The 24248-nt window shown below is 37.7% G+C and overlaps 2 protein-coding genes across 3 annotated transcripts in view; one reads left to right on the top strand and one right to left on the bottom strand.

The window, feature by feature from the left end:
* The window catches only part of SNX24 (sorting nexin 24), a 162834-nt gene that overhangs the window by 112885 nt on the left and 25701 nt on the right, over positions 1 to 24248 (top strand). The gene's annotated exons all lie outside the window — the stretch shown is intronic.
* LOC101289883 (coiled-coil-helix-coiled-coil-helix domain-containing protein 2-like) lies at positions 1169 to 1988 on the bottom strand. The gene has a single exon (XM_033423728.2). It carries the CDS (start codon positions 1925 to 1927, stop codon positions 1466 to 1468), a length of 462 nt encoding a protein of 153 aa, XP_033279619.1. The 5' UTR covers positions 1928 to 1988; the 3' UTR covers positions 1169 to 1465.

Below are 24248 nucleotides of genomic sequence, written 5' to 3'. Positions count from 1 at the left end.
TTGGCCACACCACACAGCTTGTGGGCTCTCAGTTCCCTGACCAGGGATTGAACCCAAGCCATGGCAGTGAAAGTGCCAAATCCTAACCACTAGACCACCAGGGAACTGAGACTTTTTATTTCTTTGTTGAATTTTTCTATTTTTTCCTTTTGTTTCAAATATGTTTATGATTACTCTTGAAACATTTTTATCATGGCTGCCTTAAAACCATTATCAGATAATTTTAACATATCTCTGTCATCTCAATATTGGCATGATTGACTTTTTCATTCAGTTTGAGATCTTCCAGATTTTTGATATGATGAATGATTCTGATTGAATTCTAGACATTTTTGTATTATGTTATGAGACTCTGGATCTTATTTAAACCTTCTGTTTTAGCTGGCTTTCTCTGACACTGCTCAGTCAAGGCAGGGGATTCCACCTTGTTTCAACCATGTGAAGATGGAAGACCAGGTTCCCTACCTAACATCACTGACAGCTGGGTTGGGAGGGGTGCTACTCATTACTGCTGTGAGGATGGGAGTTCCAGCTCCCCACATGGTCTCCACTGACCCTGTAGGTGGGGGCACATTACTGGCAGGTGGGGATGAAAGTCCTGGCTGCTTTCTTGGCTTTCTCTGACACCACACCAGTGCTGGGTTCTTCATTACCAGCCTCAGAAGGGTTGAAGTCTAGGCTTCCCACAGGACTTTGCTGGCGTGAGTAGAGGTGGGCCACAGTTTCTCCTGTGGTGTTTGGCTGGAATAGAGTGGTTTAGGGTTGGAGCGTTTTCTTTCTTGCTAGGCTACCTCTTTTATGGTCCTTTTGCTAAAGGAAACATGATTTTATTGGGGCCTTATTTGTCTGCATCTGTTGGTATTTCCTGGTTGTTAGCTTTTGCTTCTCCAAGTCAAGATATATGAGGCAAAATGAAAACCCAGGAAAGCTAAAGCTCACCACTGTGTCATTCCTCAGTCCTGGAAGGTCTCCTTTCTTCCTTCAACCTTTCATAATCTTTTTATGTTTGTTTTATATACAATGTGCAGTGGTTTAATTATATTGGGTTGGCCAAAAAGATGTCACGGAAAAACCCGAATGAACTTTTTGGCCAACCCAATACTTAGCAGGAAGAATGGGGAAAAGTATATCCACTCCACCTTATTGGAAGTAGAAGTCCATCCATTGATTTTTTTTTTTTTTGGAAATAAAATCACTTTATTCTAATTAATTCACAAACAAAAGCATGTTTAAGAGGCCACACAAACATTCACCTAGCCCCAAACTCAGTATCATCTCAGGGAGCTTCTATATGGTGAGAATACCCTCTTCCACTGCAATCCTGAAGCACAAAAGCTACTAATGATTGAGGAGTGGTTAACTGGTGGCTTCACACTTTATATCTTCACTATCAATTATATTTTTAATGCTAAATCAACCTGGTCATGAGAGATGATTTTTCATACCTTCAACTGGAACTTCTTGATTAAGCTAACCCGTTCGCCAGTCTGCACTGTTTCGGCACCTCACTGAAACCTTCACAAAGCTTAAGGTCACCCTGGTTCTGGGCACACTCCAAAAACTGTTTCACCTCAAAAAGGCATGGGCCATTCTGCTGCTGCTGTGCCAGCTGGGTTCCCTGAGGCTCCTGGTAAGTGATGTCAGGCCTTGAGGGCTCAGCATTACTTCCTCCACTGAAGCCACCAGTGATGGCATGACCCAGAGTGTGGCCGACGGCAGAACCCACAGCCACGCCGGCCGCAGTGGTTGCCATCTGGGCCATCAGACCTGGCTGCCAAGGAGCAGCAGCAGGTGAGCCAACAGCAGATGGTGGAGCCACTGCTGGTGGCTGAGCTGCGGGCGCTGGCCTGGGTGCAGTTCTCATCTGAGGCGCCCGGCTGGCCGGAGGGGCTACGCGGGAAGTGTGGCTTCGGCTTCCACGAGGCATCTTAAACGCGGGACGAAGCAGGGTCTACAAACGCAACACTCCATCCATTGATTTTTGAATTTAATATTATGGTTTTTGTTTTTTTTGGGGTTTTTTTTAATATTATGGTTTTTTGTTTCTGTGAGTTCTGTTTGCTTTATTTTTTTCCTAATCTGACTGGGTTTTAGGGTTTTTTCTTTTAATAGTCCTTCTATTTTTGCTCATATTTTAAAACCTCTATTTTATCTCTTTAGACACATTAACTCTCATTTTCTCAGGAAAAATGGTCATCACCACCTATCATTTGAATTCAATGGACCATGTTTAGTTTTATCTGATTATAAGATATTTTATGAATAGTTTACAGCAATTCATATTAAAAGAAAGACAACTTCATTAGAATTTTTATCAGAATTTCAACATAGCAAATCCAAATTCTTAGCCCATATTTTCCTGATTTTTAAAGGGCAGCATCCTTTGACAGTACACCTAACTGCTCATCAGCTTCTATGCATGAACATGAAACATAAACCATCTTGTAGATACTGATTCCAGATTTTAGATTCATCTCTAATAGGTTCTAGTGTATCATTGTTTCTGGTTCTTTTCTTTGGACATGCATTGTTAAAGTCCAAAACCTGAATGGTTAATAGTTTTGTTGAGGAGACAGTGGCTAATATCTTTGCTACATAATTGCAAAATATTTTCATTTTTAGATTTACAAATACCAACTAGAATGACTAAATCAATAAAATTAAAAAGAATTTCTGTATTATCTGTTTCCTTCTAGTCATTTTTGTATACCCTTTTGTCAAGTAAAGTAAAGCATTTGTCAAATAAATCTTGGTACAGAAACATCAGGATAAGTGAAAGAATACTGTTCACATTGTTTTAGTGAAATGAGGTCGTCCAGGTTCTTTATGCAAAGTATTGTATGGTAAAACAATTCTTATTCATAGTTAGAACTACCTCTCTGCCTTTTGAAAGTAATCTGTCACTTTTCTCTGATTCATTTAGAATCTTCTTTTTATCTTTGGTGTTATTTCATTTCACTGTAGAACTTTATTACTATAGTTATTCTGTATCTAGGTGTATTTTTTGTAGATATTTTTAATTAATATTTTTGAGGATTTTTTTGAGTCTGATAATGTAATAACTGATATCTTCATAGGTCTAAGTTCACTGCTGTTTCTGCTGGTTCTTGCTCATTGTGCTTTGTTTCTTCATAGTATATGTGTGTAGTTTTTAAATTTTTTGTGGGGTTTTTTGGTTTGTTTTTTTTGTTTTTGTATTTTTGGCTGAGTATCTTTATCTTTGGGGTTTTTTTTTTTTTTCTTTTTTACTGACCAGGACTTAACTGAATTTACACAGAGTTTTGTGGAGATTTTTTTGGGTCTTTTGTTTGTTTGTGTGTTTGTTTTTTGCTTTGCTGGTTACCTAGGAGCATTGTCTACTGAGACTTCATAGCTGAGGGGCTTTTTTTGACCGCCAGAAGGCATTAATTTAGATGCAAACTTGTGAAGGGGCCAAACTGTGGTTATAAGTTCTCAAAGGACATTTCTTCTCCTCCCCTTTACTCCACAGGACCATTCTTCACAGTGGATTTGTTTCTCATTCTCCCCTTCCCTGGGGAGAAAGCAGCTTTACATCTTTTAGATCCTCCACACCCCCCTACCTTGAGCAAACCTTAGGCTTTATCTTCATTTCCTTTGTCCATACACTCCCAAACCAGATGCTCAAAGTTACAGAGTTCACAGCATGTCCACAGGATAGAGATATGTGATTTTAGGATCTTAATGATTCCTTTCCAGGATAATCTGAGCCTTAGTAAGTATTAAATGCTAAATTACTCTTCACAGTTAGCCAGGATCTACATTGGAGACTACATACTTTCCTATAACACATTCTTCAAACATACACAGAGAGGTTTGGAAAACAAGTTTAATTATTTTACTGACTATAAGATTTTATTTGACAGTGTTTGCTTCCCAAATCAAAATGGATTTTATGTTCTGTTCATTTAGGGGTGAGATTGTGGTTATGCAGGAACCTCTGGTAGGGTCCACCTGTGGTGGAGAGTGACTAGTAGTACAGATAGTGCATTTCAACTCAAGCCAAGCTGGAACATGCACCTTTATAAAATGCAGCTGTTACACTTGTACACACACGGTGTAGAATAGACCTTCAGTGTTCCCACAAGATAATCCCCAAAGAGGTTGCATCATGACCTAAACTTTTATTTTTTTAATTATATAGCCTGTATGTAGGCTTAATGTTATGGAGTTCACAGAATAATAGTCTCTTCAGTTTGCCTTTGACCCTTTTTAACCACCCCCCAGTGCCTCAGAAGACATTTTCTTGCACAGTAGGCTGCCTTCCGACTTCCACTGGCATGTTTTCCAGCCCGTTATCTTTCATTTCCACGAGCTTCTTTACTGAAGACAAGATTCTGTGGTAACTTGGTCCTCTTCCCTATTATGCAGCAGAAACTGCTTCTAAAATGCTGGAATAGTGTTTTCCTTTGAAAAAAGTTGGGTTAACAGCTGCTTTGCTGTCTCATCACCTGTTGCTACATGCCAGTGCTTGACAAGGCCTCAGTTACCTCCAGAATCAGGTGGTCATGAAGCCTCAGGCCAGCGTGTCCAATACCACTGTGTTGTCTTCTCAGAAGTTCTCTCTTTCACTTGATGAGCAGTTTCTGTACTAGTTGCCTTTAAACATTTTGTGAACCATATTTTCTTACTTCCACACTAGAGTATATTTGTGAACTTAATTTTCACAACTGTAAACCACTTATGAATTTGACATTTTACTCTTAAATTACTAAAAGGATCTGTTTTATGGCCAAAAGCCATTTTATGGCTTTATATATTTTCACCTTTTCTTCTTTAAAAAGTACCAGCAGTTAGTATTCTTTTGGGGGGCCTTTTATTCTTTTGGGGAGTCCTATATAGACCCCCAAAGTTTTTTGGTTTTTGTTTTGGAATCACTCCATGAGAATTGTAGGGTAGGCATAATTGAGCTGAGAACAACAGACTAAATTATACTGAACTGAGATTCTGTTTTTAATGTTTTCATTTTCCACTTACCAGAGAAGGAGCTTCCTCTTGTTCATGTCAGCAAAATTGCAAACCACCACTTATCAAACTGCTGGGATTGTGAGCAGTCAGGACTGCAAAGATTAAGTTTAGAACAGGTTTCTAATCAAGATGTCAGATTTATAATAATCTCTAAGTTAGTTTTACTTCTTAAAGGAGTTTTCTCATTATTATTATTCATGTAATCATAGCTATCTATAAAGGTAAAAAAAATCTGTTATGTAAAATAATTCTTTATTTTTCTCCACTTTTTATTTTTGTGGTTTTTAAGTCATACATCTGCATATCTGTTCCTAGCCATTCAACTCGGCCTGAGGACTAATTGAGCATTTCTCTTTTAATCCGATGTTGGCACGGTAAAGGCCTTAAGGAAACTGAGTAAACTCGGAGTACAGCAGAGAAGCCCTGTGCCAGCTGATGGCCACCCTATCCCTTATAGCCCAGGTCCTTAGAATTTTGAGTTTAATTCACAGATTAAGAAATGATGTAATGGCAGCTTCACTTCTTATAAATGACTCTCTTAAACTGCAACTGAAGAACAGGACCTTACGTATTTTTTAAAAATAAATAATGAGCTTTTATTATCCTCAACAACTGAAGAAAATCAAGCCTGAAATCTATGGCCTTAAGTAGCCCCACTATGGATGGTGGAAGACCTTATGTATTTTTCTGAAGGATGTACAGTTTGAATTTCATAAAACCCCTGTAGAAGCCTATAGAAGTAAGAGTATCTGTGAAAGTCCTGCTCGTAACATGAGACGAACTGTTCTTTGTTCTCGTTGAAGATTGTGAACAGTGTGTTAAATAATATTAATGGCTGGGACTGTCAGTACTTAACAGTACTTTCCTTGTACAAGTGATTTTATTGATTGATACAGACTCAATGTAACGGGAGCAGATTATTTTTACTGATTTTATCGAAACCTTAACCAAGTTTGTTAGTGCACCACTTATCTTTAAATAGATCTAGATGATGATGTAGATTAAGAAAAGCAGACCACCATCCATCTCTTTTTGATCTGTTAATAACTTAAATCCATCATGGCTAGCAAGTGTTTTCAGATTCTGTTGTGCATACATGTTTCTCTTGTCCTCGGTTAGAAATCCTATAACTTTGTTTCAGTGGTTGGTTTTTCATGCAGGAAAACCCTAACCACTTATCCAGAATTTGGCAGACAAGTTTGTCATCATAATTGGTGAAGTAATTGACAAAATGTGAAGGAAAAAAAAAAACTTTAGAAGTCTCTGTTATTAAATTTCATTTTTGTAGGCAGTAAGCTATAGATTTTTAGGTTTTATGGTGGTTATGTGAGAGTTTTTTGTGCTAAGTTGAAAACACTTTATGAAGCCTAACTACACTCTAATAACTTAGGACAATGTATGATATTTCTTCTCATTATACTATATTTTAAAGGTTTTGCATTTTAATTATAGAGAATTGTGCTGCTTAATTTCAAATGCCTTTTTTCCCCAGTGATTTGCCTGCTTCCCATTGATCTCAAAATAATACTTTGTTTAAAATAATTTTTAGTGCAGAAAAATATAAGTTTCTGAAGGCATACATGTTATTTCTTTAAAGATCACAGTACACTTTCCTTTCAAAAAAATAAACCAATATTTAAAATTTTCTGATGATGCATTCTTGCTCACCTTCCGTGGATAAGCCGGGTGGAAGCCTGTCCTACATAACTGTGGATAATGAGCCTTCACAGGTCAGATGGGTCAGTGGAGGTGAGATCAGTAATGGCAAATTGAGAAGTTTTAGGAGCCTCAGAAACGTTTATGATTTCATGGAGAGGAACCTGTGTGAAAGAAGGAGATGGAAAGAAAATATGTGTTGCAGTGCTCCGTGGCCCCAAAGCTTTGATCAGGCTTAAAACTTACAACTTTGGGAGTTATAAATCTATGAATTATCAGGTGTTGACCACCTGGTTTGGCAGTCTGTACTGATATAAAAAATACTCTCAGTAGTCATTAACTAAGGTTCAATGCCCTAAACTAGAGCGCCGGGTTAATAAGATGAGTGTTTTGGGTTGAGTCTTCCTCTCGAGCCTGCTGTTCTTTGGCAGGGCTCAGGGCTGATGCTGTTTCTAGAAAAAGAATGGGTGAGAACACACAGACCTTTCCTCATTTCTGGGAGTCCAGCTCAAAGCCCCTTCTAGAAACAGGTATCCAATAGTTGGTGATGCCATTTCATGCATGTGGAGAGAAAGACAGACAACCTATTACTTTTTCTTCACATTCACACTTCTCTTAAAAAGTAGATGGTTTTATCTGACAAAAACTTAACACCTTGAGCTAGCATTATATTTCTGTGACTGTCAGTTTCTTTAAGGTAGCTACAGTGGTCTTGAGTCTCTCTTTACTACTGCAGTTTTCTATTCAGAGAAGATTTTAGGAAGCCTGACATTCTTGAGATATTTTTGTATTTTATCAGATTTGTATATGATGGATTCATGAATTTTTAAAAGAACTGGCTTTTGTAGTGAGGTTCACTTTTAGTTTGATGACTGTAGTTTAATCAAAGGAAGATCATAATGTATCTATTCTATGGCCATTTATTTTCTGATCTTAGTCTATTTCTTCACAGACATCAAGAGTTCTCTCCTTGCAGGTTAATATATTTTTAATATTACAGTATTTTTTGTTATTGTTCTGATTTACACGTATGTTCATATTCAACAACTTTGAAAAACACAAAAGAATAAAAATAATTATCTGTAATTCTTCCACGTAGACCATTGGTTCTGAACCAGGGGCAATTTTACCTCACAGTGGACATCTGGTGATGCACAGAGACATTTTTGGTTACCACAGCTGAGGATGCGGGTGCTGCTAGCATCTAGCGAGTAGTTCAGGGAAGCTAACCATCCTACAGTGCACAGGACAGCCCCAAGCAAACAGGCATTTGGCCCACAATGTTAACATTGGCAAGGATGAGAAGCCCTGATTTAGACATCTCAAAATTATAGTGTGCTTCCTTTGTCTTCTTCCTATGCATATTTTTAATCTTACATTTTAAAATACTTGTTACATCATCTATAATGCTTTATAAACTCTTTTAAAAATATATCACAAACATTTTTCATGTGTTAAATATTCCTCTAAGAGAAGGGTTTTTTTTTTAATGTTTTAACTATTATTATGGAAATTTTCAGCATGTAAAGACCAGACAGAATAACGTAATAAACTCAAATACTCATCATGCAGCATCATGGTTGATAATCAACCATTATCAGCTCAGGGGCAGTCTCATCTGTATTTTATCCTACTCTCCCATGTTATTTTGAAAAAACTCCAAGATATCATAGTTTCATCTATAAATATTTCAGTATGTATCTCTAATAGATAAAGATGCTTTTTAAAAACAATTTTAATAAAGGCTTCATAATATTTTACCCTATCCTGTGGATACATTATAATTTATTTAACCAAGAGTCTACTGTTGAGTTTTGGGATTATTTCTAGTTTCTCCCTAAAAAAAATTTTTTTTAATCTTCATATGACATATTTTCCTTGTTCTACAGGTGAAGTAGAAAGTGTGCAAACTAAGCAAGGCAAGAATGAGCACAAGACCCTTAATTTCATTAAGCACTGTGTAACTGGTAAAGATTAATGTACATATCTCTTGCTAATTCTTTCCAATTACTTAGTTCATATAAATTCCCAAGCCTGGTTAATTATGCTGAAGTCAGGTAGTAATTTTGAGCCAGCGTTCCAACGACAAGGGAATTTTCCTGGTAAAACCTTGCCCTCTCACACAGACTCTCAGCAGATTAGGCCCTCAGCCTGGAGTCCATTCATTTTCTGCTCAGGCCTAATTGCTGCCGACTGGCTGCCACAGGTACCTGGATAGCCTGTGTTTAAGGAGGCAGGGACTTCTGAGAACAAATCAGGAAAGATTAATTGTTTGTTTTGTTCCCTCCCAAGAGAAATGTGGGTGCTTAATCAAGAAAAATAATTTCTTCTGTTGATTTAGCTTATTTGGAGAAAAGATAATCGTGTAAAGCTAGGTACAAAATGATGCCTTTTATAAGAGGTATTGCCACTTACCTACACAAGAGACAAGGATACAGGGAAATAAACGTGAGACACTGATGAAATGGATGAGGATGGCTCACATTTCTCACAGTAAGTAATCTGGCTGTTGGGCTTTTATTTGTACCAGTAGTGCTAGCTAGTATTGTCATTTGTTTTGTCTGGGTCTTCGGAAATCTAATCAAGGAGACAATAGTGTAAAAAAAAAATCAACAACACTTTTCCAAATTGTTCTTAATTGCTCGAGTATAAAGTGAGCTAAATGCTGTGATGTTTCCAATTAAGGGACCTATTTTAAGCAAGCAGTATTAAATCTATCTTTCCCGATCTGATAAATAAGCAGTCAAAGAGCGGAGTAGATTAATTGAGAGCCCTTAGTTCCAGATTCCTTATAACAGGTAGTGTGAGCCAACATTTATTCATGATTTGGGGCAATTTTTGGCATGGTAACTGTATCTTGTATCACTTGTATCTTCTGGTCAGTCGAAAAAGGAAATTGATTAAATGTTATATCATATTGCTTATGATTTTTTTGTACCCCAAACCACTTGCTTTCCAAAATCTCAAGTTATATGAAAAGGATTTTTGATATGTTCTAAATCAAAGTTTACCTTTGACTCTGGAAGGTGAAAGGGAGTGAATTACACGAGGAATGTGTATTGTCCCTCTGACAGGAAGGGATAGAGCTATAAACACAAGAGTGTCTACACTAGGCAAGAGTCGACACAATTTTTTCTGTAAAACAACAGCTAGTAACTATTTTAGACAATACACACTGTACGGGCTGTCACACCCTTCACCTCTGCCACTGTAGTGTGAAAGCTGCCGTAGATGATGTATAAAACAAGGAGAGGGGCTGTGTTCCAATAAAACTTTATTTGTAAAAGCAGGCAGCAGGCCAGATTTGGCCCTCGGGCTATAGTTGACCCCTGGACTTAGAGGCTGATAGCAGATTGGGGTGGATGGGTAACAGCAGAGGGCTGGAATGAAGAGCGTGGCCTGGCATCAGGTGGATGTGGGTTCAGAGTCCTGAATCTCTGCTTGCTGCTGTGTAAGCTAGGGTAGTTAATTAAATTCTCTGAGCACTAGTCACCTTTTCTGTAAAGAGGGATGAAAAGATATACCTCATAGAGTTGTTAATGAGGATTACATGAGCTAATATACATGAGGCATTATCCAGTTCCTGAAATAGAATAGCATACAATAAAAAAATACCTATCATTTTTTTCCCTCAGATCCAGGTTATATGTGACACATTTGTTTGTCTTCATTTTTCTGAAATCCCAGAATATTCCTGGGACTCCAAGGAGCCACAGGGATTAATGCCTAATCTTAATTATTTAGCCATGAAAATTAAATTAGAAAATATTCTTTCAGGAACCTATCTAACCAATTCAGCTAAAACCATGACTAATTAAAAATGCTTTTGGAGGCCATACAAGGCAGAAATTTTGAAAATGATACAGAATGTTGTCACTAGGAAGTGTTGGTAAAATCTTTTATCCATTCACTCCCTTATTCATTACAGTAATTCATAAAATAAACACTTTTTCAAGACCTATTCAGGATCGGATACTCTGCATCATACTTTACATTTATTACTTCACAGTCCTCACCACCGTCCTTGCTCAGTAGCACCGTCTGGTATTTGAAGTCAGTCTGCTTAAATACGGACCGTTTTGTATAGGATGACATGTGTAAGCCTATTTGTAAAGTACCCCCGTTTTCCTCAGTAGACAAAATAGTAGCAACCAGCAGGCAATTTGGCTTGAACTTTTTAAAGAATCTGCTGGTCAAGGGAGAGATCTGAGGAGTGCTGGGGTGGGACTCTTGTCCCTAGAGGAGCAATACATGTGGCATTCTCGGTAGCAGGTCTCCAAGGTGGAGTGTACCTGATGACCCACTGGGATGCAGGAAGCAGTCATGCAACTTGCAATTATATTGATTTTTAAAAATCTGATAAAGAAGTAAGTTTAAGCTTTATTAATATTGCTGTACAGGGAATTACCTGGTGGTCCAGTGGTTAGGACTCAGCGCTTTCACTGCCTGGGCCCAGGTTCAATCCCTAGTTAGGGAACTAAGATCCTACGAGCCATGCAGCGCAGCCAAGAGGACAAAAAAAAGTGCTGTACAGACCGATACTGGCCCTCTTGTGAGTCCAAACATCAGTCAGCCTGGGGTCCACAACCAGACGCCTGACTCTGGTGCCCTCGCTTGCTTGAACATTCTAGTCTGTTGCAGTTTGCAGTGCCCGATTAGGTGGATTTATGGGGTATATTACCTACTTTCAGCTAAATCTCACAGAAGGCTCAAGTAGCTTAATAAGAGCCCTAGAAAGAAACCACAGATGGAAGACAAAGCTAGAAGATGCTAGCCCAGGTGCATGGCGAACAGCAGGAAAATGGCAGCACTGGCGCCAGTGCTGCTTCTGTTCCTGCAAGCTCTGCAGCCCTCCCTTAACCTGGCCCTTCAGACAGAAGGCCCTTGGAACACCAGGTGGGAAGGAAGGTGGCTTGTGAAAGAACACAAGCCTGGGAGGGAACATAATAAAATTGGATGTTTGAAAACTTTTCTATCATTGTGGGATTTTGTTGCCAGAATTAATGTGTATAACCTGAAATTCTCTCTAGCTCCCTTAAAACTTGGAAAGGGCATTTTCTAACCTGTTCAACATCTTTCACAAGAAGAGTTTCAGTGGGTCTTGGACCCAGATTTTTTCTAAACGCAACATTTTCCAGTTGTTCTGTAAGAACAACTGTGTGACACCAGGAAAGATTTCCTGGCCACATTTCATTGAAAAGTCTTAGTGTTATTGGAGAATGGAATTGGAAAAATTAGTATTAGGATTCAGTAAGTACAGCTGTTGGATCTATTTGTCTTTCTGAGATACTGTTTTCTACAATAGCAGTCATTAAAACCAAATATTATGAAATAGAATTTTCAGTCACTCTTGAACACAACGGAGAAAAATCACTGTGTTCCAACCTAAGATAGCATAGTCAATCACGTTACTCTCATGTTGAAATACCATTATCTGGAATTTTTAATAAGAACAGAAATGTTCTTTGTATCATTAATAAATACAACAAAGGAAAATTTGTTTTAAATATTAGTTCATCTTTATATTACTTTAAAATTTCCCTTGTGTATGTTTTAAATAGTACATAATTAATACAGTAGTACCTTTACATCAGGTACAATTAAATAAGTATTTTTTAGGGTGAGACCTCAGCCCTTTATCATTTGAGACGTGTACGATAAAAAATGTTCGGGAGGCATTGCCCTAAGGCACTGCTCCATGTCACTGGAAGCCCCTGTTCCATTCATGCCAATGTGTTTTAAGTAAGTAAAATGTGTTTAGAACTTTTTTTTTTAATATTCTTCCTGTGGTACTTCCTTGTAGTGTATTAGATAAAGTGCTCTATTTCTAAAATTATTTATTTTAAAAGGCCGTTCTCTATGCAGAATTTGGCAAACTCCCATTTTGCTTGTGGGGTGTAGATGGTGGGTGGATTTCAGGCTGGATGAAGAGGCTCACCTCCACACACCGGAAGCCGAGGGAATTGTGGTTCTGATGGTTGGAATTAAGGTCTAAAGAAAGTCTGAAGCTTTTTAAAACATTCTGTGGCTTTGCCTTCTCTACTTTATCTTGTTCTGATTTACAGAATGAGTTTTTCCACAGGGGATGCCCTCTTCCTCGGTGGGTAATTGTGGCTTTTATCCCATTTCCTGTGTTCCCCACCCCACGTAGTGATTCGAGAAGGCTAGTCGTTGCCTCTTGTCCCAGAGTGCCTTTTAGGCAGCAGGCACACCAGTAAATTGAATTCTCACCGTTGTCTCCCTCATCCACCTGGGTAGGAGGATAGGGTCACAACATCTGAACAGAGGATAGGATGTTGGAGCTCTGATCATCTGTCTCTGCTACGATTTCAAGCCATTTGTGATAGGAGACTCCCCTCCTTCCTTACATTCCACGCGCACAACCCAATTCAGCAGCATCATACCCAGGATGCTCTTGAGCTTATTTCAGGTGTCACTGTTCTTTGCCTTGTCATCCCGCTGTTGGAGACTTTCTCCACAGAGCCTCTCATACTGTTTTGGAAAAATTTGGACCATTCTTAGGTTCCTTTATGAAATCACCTTTTCACTAAAAACAGTCCCAGGACTGTGTCCTGGAAGCTATTCGTGATCAGTCAGAGGAGTACTTAGCTTGTCATCCCCACTGCCATTTTCACTGTTTGTGCTTTGCTCCTTTTCTCCAAGATCGTCACGGTAGTTTCCTCAGGAGCTCTGGCTACTCTGCGTAGTTTCTGGGTAAATATTTCTTCTCAGCTTCGTCTCTAATCATGATACCCACCTACCAAGAAATTATTTCATGGCTCCTTGTCAGCTACTAAATTGTGATGTTCTTACGCCAGGAGTTCAGAATGGCAGCCTTACTCTGCACGGAGCTTACGTGACAGCCACACTAGCCTACTAACTGCCCCTTGTCTTGGCTCTTGTGTTTACCGTACCCTGCACCTGGTACACCCCCTTTTCTCATCTCTGTTTACCAACACATCCCACAAAGCTCATTTCCAGTACCTCCTCTTTATGGGTCCTTTCTCAGTTCTCCACACCCAGATGTAATATTCTCAAACCCTAATGCACTTTAGTTGACCATTATCCCATCCCATTTTACTTTCTGTTACAGCTTTTAGGGTACTAATTTATTTCTCCACACCTGGTTACCAGTCCTGCATGCCACCCATCTGGCCTCCCCCAGCATCTCCTAACTGTAGCTCAGCCCACCCTGAATGCTACTTCAGGACTGCCAGATAGATAGTTTGGTTTTAATGGTACTTGATGTTATTCTAATTCTTCCTTTTGTTATTTTTGTCCCTCTCTGATAGTTTGGGATAGAATATTAGATTCAAATATAAGGAATACTGACTTTGATTATGCAGTATTTCATTGCATATACTCTCTGAGTTGATAGTGGTATTTTTGTATTATTTGTTATGTGCAACATTTAAAATTTGGCTACATGAAATTTAAAAATTCTCTTTAGCAAAAAGTCACCACAAATTCAAATCATAAGACAAACAGACTAAAAAACTGTACAATATATACAACAAAGGTCTAATTCCCACCATATGCGAAGTGCTTTTATGAGTCACTAGGGGGAAAACAATCAAATAGGAAAATGGGCAGAATTCATTCATTAAAAAATAATTACAAATGGTCAGTAAAAAAGAGAAAAATACTTTATTATTAATCAGAGAATAGTATATTAAAATGAGATAACATATTTACTTATAGATCTGCAAAGATCTATAAGTTAAACAAACATTTAAAACAAACATTTATACTGTTAAAACAAACACTTATACTCATTGTTGGTAAGGAGTAAACATTCTCACATACCTTTAAGGCATCTGCCAATTGTGGCAACATTTTGGAAAAACAACTTGGCAATTTCGTTTCTGAATTTATCCAACAATTATTCTTGCATAATTGGGCTATGCTGTATGTAAGGCATTTATTTCATTTCAATATAATTACAAAAGTTTCCCAATAAGAGTAGAATTGGTTAAAAGTATTAGAATATCCATACAGTGGAAGGCTATACAAAATACTCAATAGCAGTTCAAAAGAATACTGTAATTCTATATATACAGATAGGAAAAGATGTCCAGGACCTATGGACTGATACAGAAAGAAAGAAAGAGAGAAAGGGAGAAAGAGAGAAAGAGGGAGGAAGGGAGGAAGGGAGAAAGGGAGAAAGGAAGGAAGAGGGGAAGTTCTCCAGAGATAAAAAAATTTTCAAGTAATGCTTTGTCTTATGGTCAGTAACATTCACAATTTAGAGCTCTGTGAAGACCAGAATACCGGTAAATCTTGTAATCAGAGTTATAGAAAACAAGCAGATAAAAGACCTTATCTTTTTATGGTTGAAGTTTTTAAAAGCCTTTTTAAAGTATAAGAAATCTGTGTTATCTATTCTCATAACCACAATTTTTTATTGTTATTCTTCTTTTTGGCAAGACAAATCCCATGAGTTTAGTAATCCTGCAGTATTATCACCAGCCAAATAAGAAAATTTGCTGTAGAAGTGTAAGGATGACAGTCGCTTTTCCAGATTGATGCTATTTATTTTTCATTGGCACAGGAAAGGTTGCTGAGCATCTCCTGGTCAGTTTCTGCCAGCCCTTTACGCCGGTAATTGCATTGTTCCGTGTCTTTATCGAGGAATCCCTTGCCAGTAAATTTTTGGGAGGGACAAGTGTCAAGGATGAGAAGCCACAATGAAGTACCCGGGACTGAGCAAAGATTACACTACTCAGGTCGTTCTACAAAACTTGTCAGTTTGCTGCCCAAATAAATGCCTCGAGTGCGTAAAAAACGGAGCATAGTGACCCTAGGAAGAAAAATCAATTGCAATTCATATTTCATATGTCTGTAATTGCTTGTGAAAGCATGGCAGCGGTTTGTTTGCAGGGCAGCTCTTCCTCTCCTGTTGTTTCCTTTCTTTTCTCAGTTCTAATGGTCACGTCTTTCATGTGCTCAGATTTACAGTGAAGCAAAATTTGGGGCTTTTTTTTTTTTTTCCACATCACCATTCTTATTACTGGTGCCCTGTACTGGATTTGATCTGTGCATTGAACTGTAGACAGGCTAAGACCATGCACTAGAAATGGCTAGTTTGCTCTGTGATTCTTGAAGGTTTGGGTGTTTTCTTATTTGTTCATCCGTTTTGCTTTGAGGTGAGAAGGGGGGTTGTGGAAGGAATCATCTTTCATCAGGACAGTTATTCATTTATTAGGATTGTAAACAACAAAAGTGAATTTTGTGTGTGTGTGGAGGTGATCTTAAATGCTTTTTATTTTTTTAATCAAAAGAGGGGATTCATAATACCTGCTAATTTTGAAAATCACCCAATCCGTCAACCCTATCAACCCTCTTTTGCTCCAATATCCCCACCGCAGTTCTTTCTCATGTGAAGCTACTTTTGGATTCGTAAACCTTCTGCGGACTGAGATGTCATAGGGATGGAGAAAATGCTGCTCACTTTATGGATTACTGTTAAGTCAACAAAACTTTGGCAGCATTGATTAACTTGACCGTGAGTACAGCAGTACATTTATCACTTATGGCTGTGCTGTAGAAAATCTAATAAGAGGCAAACAATTCCCTTTAGAGCAGTAACAGGTTCACTGTGGCTAACGGTGCATGCACTGGAAATTTCTGCCTTTAAATTATACCCTTGCCGCTGGTTGGGTCATTGACTCAAAGCTACTGCACTTCTGTAGTCATGCTGTTGTTATTAATTTTATCACAGTTATTTGATTTAAATACATATTTAAATTTTTATGTATATGTAGTGTTTTAAAAAAAGCTGAGTAGATGAATTAAATACAGTTCTAGAATGATGATCTTAAATAGCTAGAAATAGAGAGTTCTATTGTATGAAGCTAGGAATATCACAAGGAAATTACTTCCCACAGTCAATGCTGTGTAATTTAGCTTGTTTCATAAAGGAGAACTTTGAGAAAATTTTAGTCTCAGCTGAATACTTTGTAAAGAAAAGTACTTATGATAGTGTTTGATGTGAAATTACTACAAACATGTACTGATAGAAATTTGGTAGGATTTTTCTTTTTTTTCTTCATACTAAAGATATCCCATTAAGACTTTAAATTTTATTTTCTTTCCTTCTGTGTATTAAATAGCATTACTCATTTCCCCCATATATCATTAAGATCTTTAATGGTGCACTTAGGTAAATGTGAGAAAATAGGACAAAATATGTTTATTAGATACCACTAATTATATCTAATGACCGGAGAGGTGTGTATAAGTGTGATGAATTTAGTAGATCAGGGTAAGGAGCAAAAAGGTTAGGTTTTTAAACTTGTAATAGTATCTAGAAAACTAAAACTATTTGATTAATAGGTAACTGTTGTCACTTTTATAGTAATCTGAAAATATGCTAAAAAAAACAAAAAAAACACCTTGTTGGGGAACTTCTTATTTCACAGGGCAAGGTTTTTCTTTCTATTAAACTGTATTTTAGACTTTCTAGAAAGGTACCTAATTTATCTTTTAAAAAAATTCTTGTGTTGTGCTTAAATTCACAATTCAGCTGAAGAGAGCTGGTCAGAATGGAAAAAAATCCATTTTTTTAGTGCTTTGTATTTTGCTAGAAAACAGTCTTGAATTGAGGGCTTTTTTACACAGTAGCATCTGTGAGATGATATAGTTTTCTTTGTTGGGAGAAAAGTATTCTGCCTGAATCAATTGTCAAGAGGTTTACTATAATAAGGCAGCTTGTGGTATGACTAAAAGAAACACTGTGCACAAGAAATTCCCACAGCAGTTTGTTTTTAGAAGAAAAACTGAGTTCACCTGAAACATGAATACATTGAAAACCAGGACTTAATAAGACAGAGCTTAGAAAGGGTTGCTGTCCAAAGGTCCATGTCAGGGATCTCATCCAATATCTGTCTGTGAGATTCTAAAAGGCATATAAACCAAAATTACTTTTTCTTGAGCTTTGAGAAGTACTGGCCTGAATCAGTAACATTCAAGCCTGTTGATGTTAGTGTTTGTTTGGATTTAATTCAGTGAGAATGTGTTCTCCTTTTTAACCTGCAGGGTAAACGTAAGGTACCCCCCTTCTAAAAACAGTCTTTTCTGCCACGTCGGCCACTCTGGATTTCACAGGTTACAACAGGAGTGCGCTCACACTTGCCCTGGGGAACAGAGGCCGGGTATTGATTAACTATCACGCTGGCATCAGAACTACTCTTAGGATTCCATTTTTTTGTTGTTTTGCATATTTTATTGATCAAAGTGGTAAATGAGCATCAAGCGTGCAAGAAGACGATGAATTGTTTACTTGCATAAAATAACCTTTCAATAAGGGAAGATGCATGGCTTACACTTTGGTTCTGTTCTGCGGCCCGAAGCAGATGGCATTCAGCTGCTATTGATTTGCTTCCATAGTTAAGGAGCAGCCTGCAGCCCTGCATGCCCACTGCATTGTGAGAAGGGGTGTAGATTTGGGGACCAGAATGGCAGCCAAGAAGGACTGACTAACCTTCACTAAAATCCTAAGGAAAAAAAATCTTATTTGGAAACCATGAATATCTACTAAAATGGAAACTTGAATTAATGTAATCAGATGTGTGCTGATGCTTTTAAAGAAAGAACATTTGTGGTCATCACTTATGCAGATGTCTCCAATGAATAGCAAATAGAGTAATAATCACAGAATACTAATTTTAAACATATTTAAAGAAAGCTAGATAAAAATTTTCCTCCTACCTTTGGGATAGAATTATATAATCTTCAGATGTACATGTAATGTCCACTGCTGAGCCTTCTGGCCTTAACATAAATGTGCACAAAAGTTGTGCTGACAGCCTCCTTATTTACAGGTTGTGTGATCTCCATTTATACAACAGTCCACCCATATCCTTTGTCAGCAATCACATTTGGTTTTAAAATGTCTTTCCATAATAGGTGGTTACAGATGTTGAATTTATAAATATTTTCCTTGAAGCTGTGTCCAACAATGATTTTACATCTCAAAAACGAAGGATAGGCTGACCTACCAATTGTGGCTTTTTTTTTTTCCCTTCCAGACTCATGAAATACTGAAAACCACTTGTCAAAAACAATATGAACAAATAGTAGATATATTTACATGACAAAACATGCATTTATTATTCAGTAATACACATATTAGTCAAGCTTAGCTAAATAACTTAATATTTTCTTGCAATTTATAATTTTAAATACGAGTAAAATATTCTTAACAAAAATTTATAATGAATCTGCTTGCCCGTAATAGCAGAACTTTGCAGACGTACTTTACTGGGTTCTTTCTCGTAAATAAACTGTTATTACAAATGATTGTTCTGAAAGCATTTTCATATGCTTTTCAATAACTGTTATTCTTTATAATGGAAACGTTTTATTATAAGCTATGTTCCTTCTTTGTGGGGGAGAGGGGCAAGTTCACTTCTATTGGTCCTGAGTAAATGTTAGCTCTGTCTCTTCCCTCCTTCTACTCCTACCCTCGTGATAAAGGTTTGGGAGGTAAATTTAACAAAAAGCAGTTGCCTTCACATTTCTTTTTCTTCTCTTCTTCTAATACCAGAAAACCCAACTAATTTCTCAAACCTTTCACACAAGAGACAAGCTTGGAGGGCAGAGGGCTTTAAGGTGAAAGAAGCCATGCTGGAAATGCTGGCGTGTTGAGTGGCTTTTGTGCCCTTATTGGTCACCACCACGTTTTACGTTCTCTGTGTCGCTTCCGATGTCTGGTGTGATGCAGAGAATGTCTACTCCGTGCTTCTTCTGTGAAATACGAGATCTCATTTCCAAGGTAGGGAGAGAAGACTAGTTGGCATCAGGGTTGTCAGACTCAAAAGAAAGTTGAAAAGAGAGAAGCCCTTCTCTTCCCTGCCCACTGTGTGGCAGGGAGCAGGGCATGTCTGGGAAAGGAGAGCCAAGCCAGGGCCTCTGATTTTGGCAGTGCTCACGCCTTGTCTCAAACAAACAAGAGCTGTGTTCGTGAAGCCAAAAGGTAATCAGCAAGCTGAAGGTGTAGATGATGCCATAGGAGAGATACTAGAATGCTTCAAAACCAAGTTACCAGCACATTTGCGTGGCAATGTGCCCATGGTGAAAAAAACTTAAGCAAGATGATTAGGATCATTTTGCTTAAATCCTAATCCAAGGTTAGGATTGATGGTCTCAGTTAGTTAGGTGTAGTCACTGAAATCAACTTAAAATTCCTCATTTTGAACTTGTCCTGATTCAGGCAAGGCATGTAATCTGGGCCAATTTAATATGTTTTTAGCAGGTAATTACTATTTCTACCTGACATAAAATTGTGTATACAAAAAGTGGTATGTTTAATTAGTTTTTCATCAGAAAAAAAATCCCCCTATTCCATTCTCTTGGCAACATCTAACACCAAGTATCAGCCGTATTTAACAATCTTTTTGCTGACCCAGGAAAAACTTCGCCAGCATCTTACAGTATTATTTAGCCAAATCAACTGACAGACTCTTGAAGGTCAACTACAGGAGAGTGAAAAGACAGAAGAGATACGCTTTTTAATAGCTTTACTGAGGTATAAACTATATACCATGAAATACCATAAGTGTACAATCATTTTTATTAAATTTATAGAGTTATAATAGCACAATCCAGTTTTGGAACATTTAGCACAGTCCAGTTTTAGAACATTTCTATCACCCCCAAAATTTCCCTCATGCCCACAGAATCTACTTTTTTGCCTACACATTTTGAGCAACTCTTATCATAAACTTGAGAAAGCAAATACATGTTAACAATTGGTGGTACCTCCCTTTTCTTATTCATTAGCCTTTGAATCTCATTAGTGTGCTTCAGGTTTGGAAGGTGACTCATCCTTGCAATGTAGATCATCCTGAAAGGTGATAACTCTTTCTTTTTTTTTTAACATCTTTATTGGAGTATAATTGCTTTACAATGGTGTGTTAGTTTCTGCTTTATAACAAAGTTAATCAGCTATATGTATACATATATCCCCATATCCCCTCCCTTTTGCATCTCCCTCCCTCCCACCCTCCCTGTCCCACCCCTCTATATGGTCACAAAGCACCGAGATGATCTCCCTGTGCTATGCGGCTGCTTCCCACTAGCTATCTATTTTACATTTGGTAGTGTATATATATCAATGCCACTCTCTCACTTTGTCCCAGCTTACCCTTCCCCCTCCCCGTGTCCTCAGGTCCACTCTCTACGTCTGCATCTTTATTCCTGTTCTGCTCCTAGGTTCTTCAGAACCTTTTTTTTTTTTAGATTCCATATATATGTGTTAATATATGGTATTTGTTTTTCTCTTTCCGACTTCACTCTGTATGACAGACTCTAGGTCCATCCACCTCACTACAAGTAACTCAATTTCGTTTCTTTTTGTGGCTGAGTACTATTCCATTGTATATATGTGCCACATCTTCTTTATCCATTCATCTGTTGATGGACACTTAGGTTGCTTCCAGATAACTGTATCTTAAAATGTGGCTTTTGGAGCCCCAGACAGTCAAAAGAACAAAAATAGAACGTAGGAAGTGGGGAAAAGGAAAGGCAGGAAGGCAGTAATTTAACTCATTCTCTTTGGTGCACACATTTGTTTTCCAGGGAAGAATGGCTGGTAGATAATAGAAACCTCTTCTGTACTAACTTCATCCCTGACTCCCCGATAGGAGCGAATGCTACTGGAAAGAGAGGGGGAACTTACACTGTCAAGCTGCATTTCAAGCCCCTCCAGTGCTCCTACGTGTGATAGAATTGAACTGAAGGAGGTGTTGTGTAGATCCCACTGCTACTTATTCTCCTGCTGAAGACTGCAGTCTCCTTTCTTTTGAACAGTTCTTTTAGCACGTTTGATCGTATTCCATTTAGCATGTAAAAAGTAGTATTTTGCAGCAAATTAAACTGCTTTATGTATTACAAAACTTTACATTTATAGGCAACTTAATTATTTTGCTTCTGGAAAAAAAGACCTATGGGTCATCTAAAATGATAACTGATAACAAAAGCATTTCTCATGGAATGGATTTTGTAGTTATCAGAATACATAGCGTACTGTCAACAGCTGAGAAAAAGATGTCAATGTTCAATAGATATTTATTGAGCATCTACTGTGCGAGCTGCCTAGCACAGAGCAAATTATTTGCACCTAACCCTTGCCTTTGAGGAATTTGGTTTGGCCATTCAGTATCTAAACAAATAACTACAAAGTAGTATTTGTGTTTAGAAGAAATGTATACAAAATACACAAATACTAAAGGGATCAATTTGTTTTGTTATGTGGATAGTTCAGAGAAGTTACTTAACTTTCAACAAGCATTTTAGAATAAAAACTGGCATTAAATTTGAAAGTAAGAATAACAAAAGTTAAATTTTTCCACAGGGGAGTTTCCTGTATTATCTACAATGGACAATACGTTAAGTATATACCTATTCATCAGGTATATCCATTTTGAAAACTAGTAACTCTTTTTTTAAAGCACATTTAGTAATAGTAGTAGTAGTGCTAATAATGATACAAGATATCACTAGTTATTGATAAAATAAAATAAAATTTTGAATATTTACTTCCAAATCTTGCCTGTCAGCTTTACTAAGAAATTGAGGAAATCAGAATAAAAGAAGGTTCTATTTTCAGTAATATTTTCTTCTCAATGCTTAAAAGAATAACTATTCAATTAGTCCCAGAGGTGGAAGTAAATGAAATTCATGTCTACTCTTTTATTTATTTATTTATTTAATTTTGGCTGTGTTGGGTCTTTGTTGCTGCCCACGGGCTTTCCTTAGTTGCGGTGAGTGGGGGCTACCCTTCATTGCGGTGCACGGGCTTCTCATCGTGGTGGCTTCTCTTGTTGCGAAGCACGGGGTCTAGGCGCGGGCTTCAGAAGTTGTGGCACACGGGCTTAGTTGCTCCGCGGCATGTCGGATCTTCCCAGGACCAGGACCCGTGTTCCCTGCATTGGCAGGTGGATTCTTAACCACCGTGCCACCAGGGAAGCCCACATGTCTACTCTTAATAAGGGATTCAAGTGAACTTTCCTGACGTTGTTGTTTGCAAGTGCAGTAATTAGGTTGTATTTTGATTGTTCTTTAAATTCCATTCCTTTATTTTTTTTCTCTTAAATATTACTTAAATTTTGCATGTCTTATTGACTTCTACGTAACTAAAGGGCATCTTATAGTTTTTCTTCTCTTTTGTTCTTTGCCTGCCTTAAGGCAATTAGAACCTGTGATTTTTAAGCACTGTTGAATGTTTGGCTCTACCCTATACCATATACATAAAATATAAATAATTTTCCTTAGATTCTGTTCATCTCAAAGTCAAATTCATTTGAGTCATTGATCAGAACAGACTTTCAGGCCAAGATCAGGAGTTAGCTTACAGCATTAGCATGACTGGTCACTCAGACTTCATCATGATCCTTCAAATACAAGCAGCAAAGTAATGCGCAGTTATTTTAAAACTATGATTGTATTGCTTCTATTTTTATTTATAGTGAAGTAGGTATACTTGAAAAGGTATACTTTGGGGTTTGCTAAAATTTCTTATTAATTGTGGTAGTCATTCATCAAATTAATAACAGAAGGCCACTGAAAAATCATTGAGATCCATTGGTTTGGTATAGCATCAGCATCAATGTTTTTCCAGAGTATCCCTCTTTGCATTAATTAGTGAAGAAATGCCTATTCTATCAAAACTGAGTTTACTGGTAGAAAGTTCAAACACAGATACAGATCTATCACCCTTCTCTCTGCAGCCTGTTCCCGCCTTACACGTATATGATCACGGCAGCAATCTGTTGAAAGTCTCAACTAGAAAGGGAGTATTTCCCCAATTAGTTTTTAAGCACTTAAACATTTCAGAGTGCATTCTAAGATCAGCTCCCGTACAGCCAAAAAATTGCATTTTGTTTCATTTCTCCCCCCCAGTTTATCAGATTGATCCTTCTTTTATCTCTGCACAAATGACACCGCTAGTGGAGCTGGGGATATCTAAGCTTAAAGAAGCTCCTAAAAGATGAGAACATTAACCTCAAGTGCACTGACTTCCCGGAATGTCTTGCATTCTCCTGCTCAGTCTTGAAGTGAGCACCTGCTGTTTAAAGTAATTAGTTTCAAAGGGAATGTCAGATCAGTCCTCAGGAGTTTACTCTGACCCAAAAACCCTCGTAAGAAAATATCAGTGAGACAAAACAAGAAAAGTTATCACAGTTGGGACGCTCCCTCTCACTGTGTTATTCGTTATTCAGGGGCATGTTTTAAGAGTCCTATTTGCTGTCTCGCTCAGTTATTTTCTGGTTGCAAAATTGTGCTCAAGGCAGAATTGCTCTAGCAGGTAGCTGTTTTCCTCTTCTCAAAATGAAGACGTGGTGGGCTGAGTACAAAAAAAATTAGAAAACATTTGAAATTTTAACAATAGTTTTTAGTATTTCTTATGATAATAAGATTTAAAAATTAAAGACAAATTAAGCTTGTTAATTTTCAACTTACATTTTCCCCTGAAAAAGTGTACCGAACAAGGCTATTTCCAGTTTCTCTTTTTATCCTTATTGATGTTCAGCATTATGAGCTGTAATAAAGAGGTTGAAAAGGGTCTCATTTGAGTAGCAGGATAAGTCTGACAACAAACGGCA

Source organism: Orcinus orca, chromosome 3 (assembly GCF_937001465.1).
Source record: "Orcinus orca chromosome 3, mOrcOrc1.1, whole genome shotgun sequence".
Lineage (NCBI taxonomy): Eukaryota > Metazoa > Chordata > Mammalia > Artiodactyla > Delphinidae > Orcinus > Orcinus orca.
This window is presented reverse-complemented; position numbering and strand designations above follow the sequence as displayed.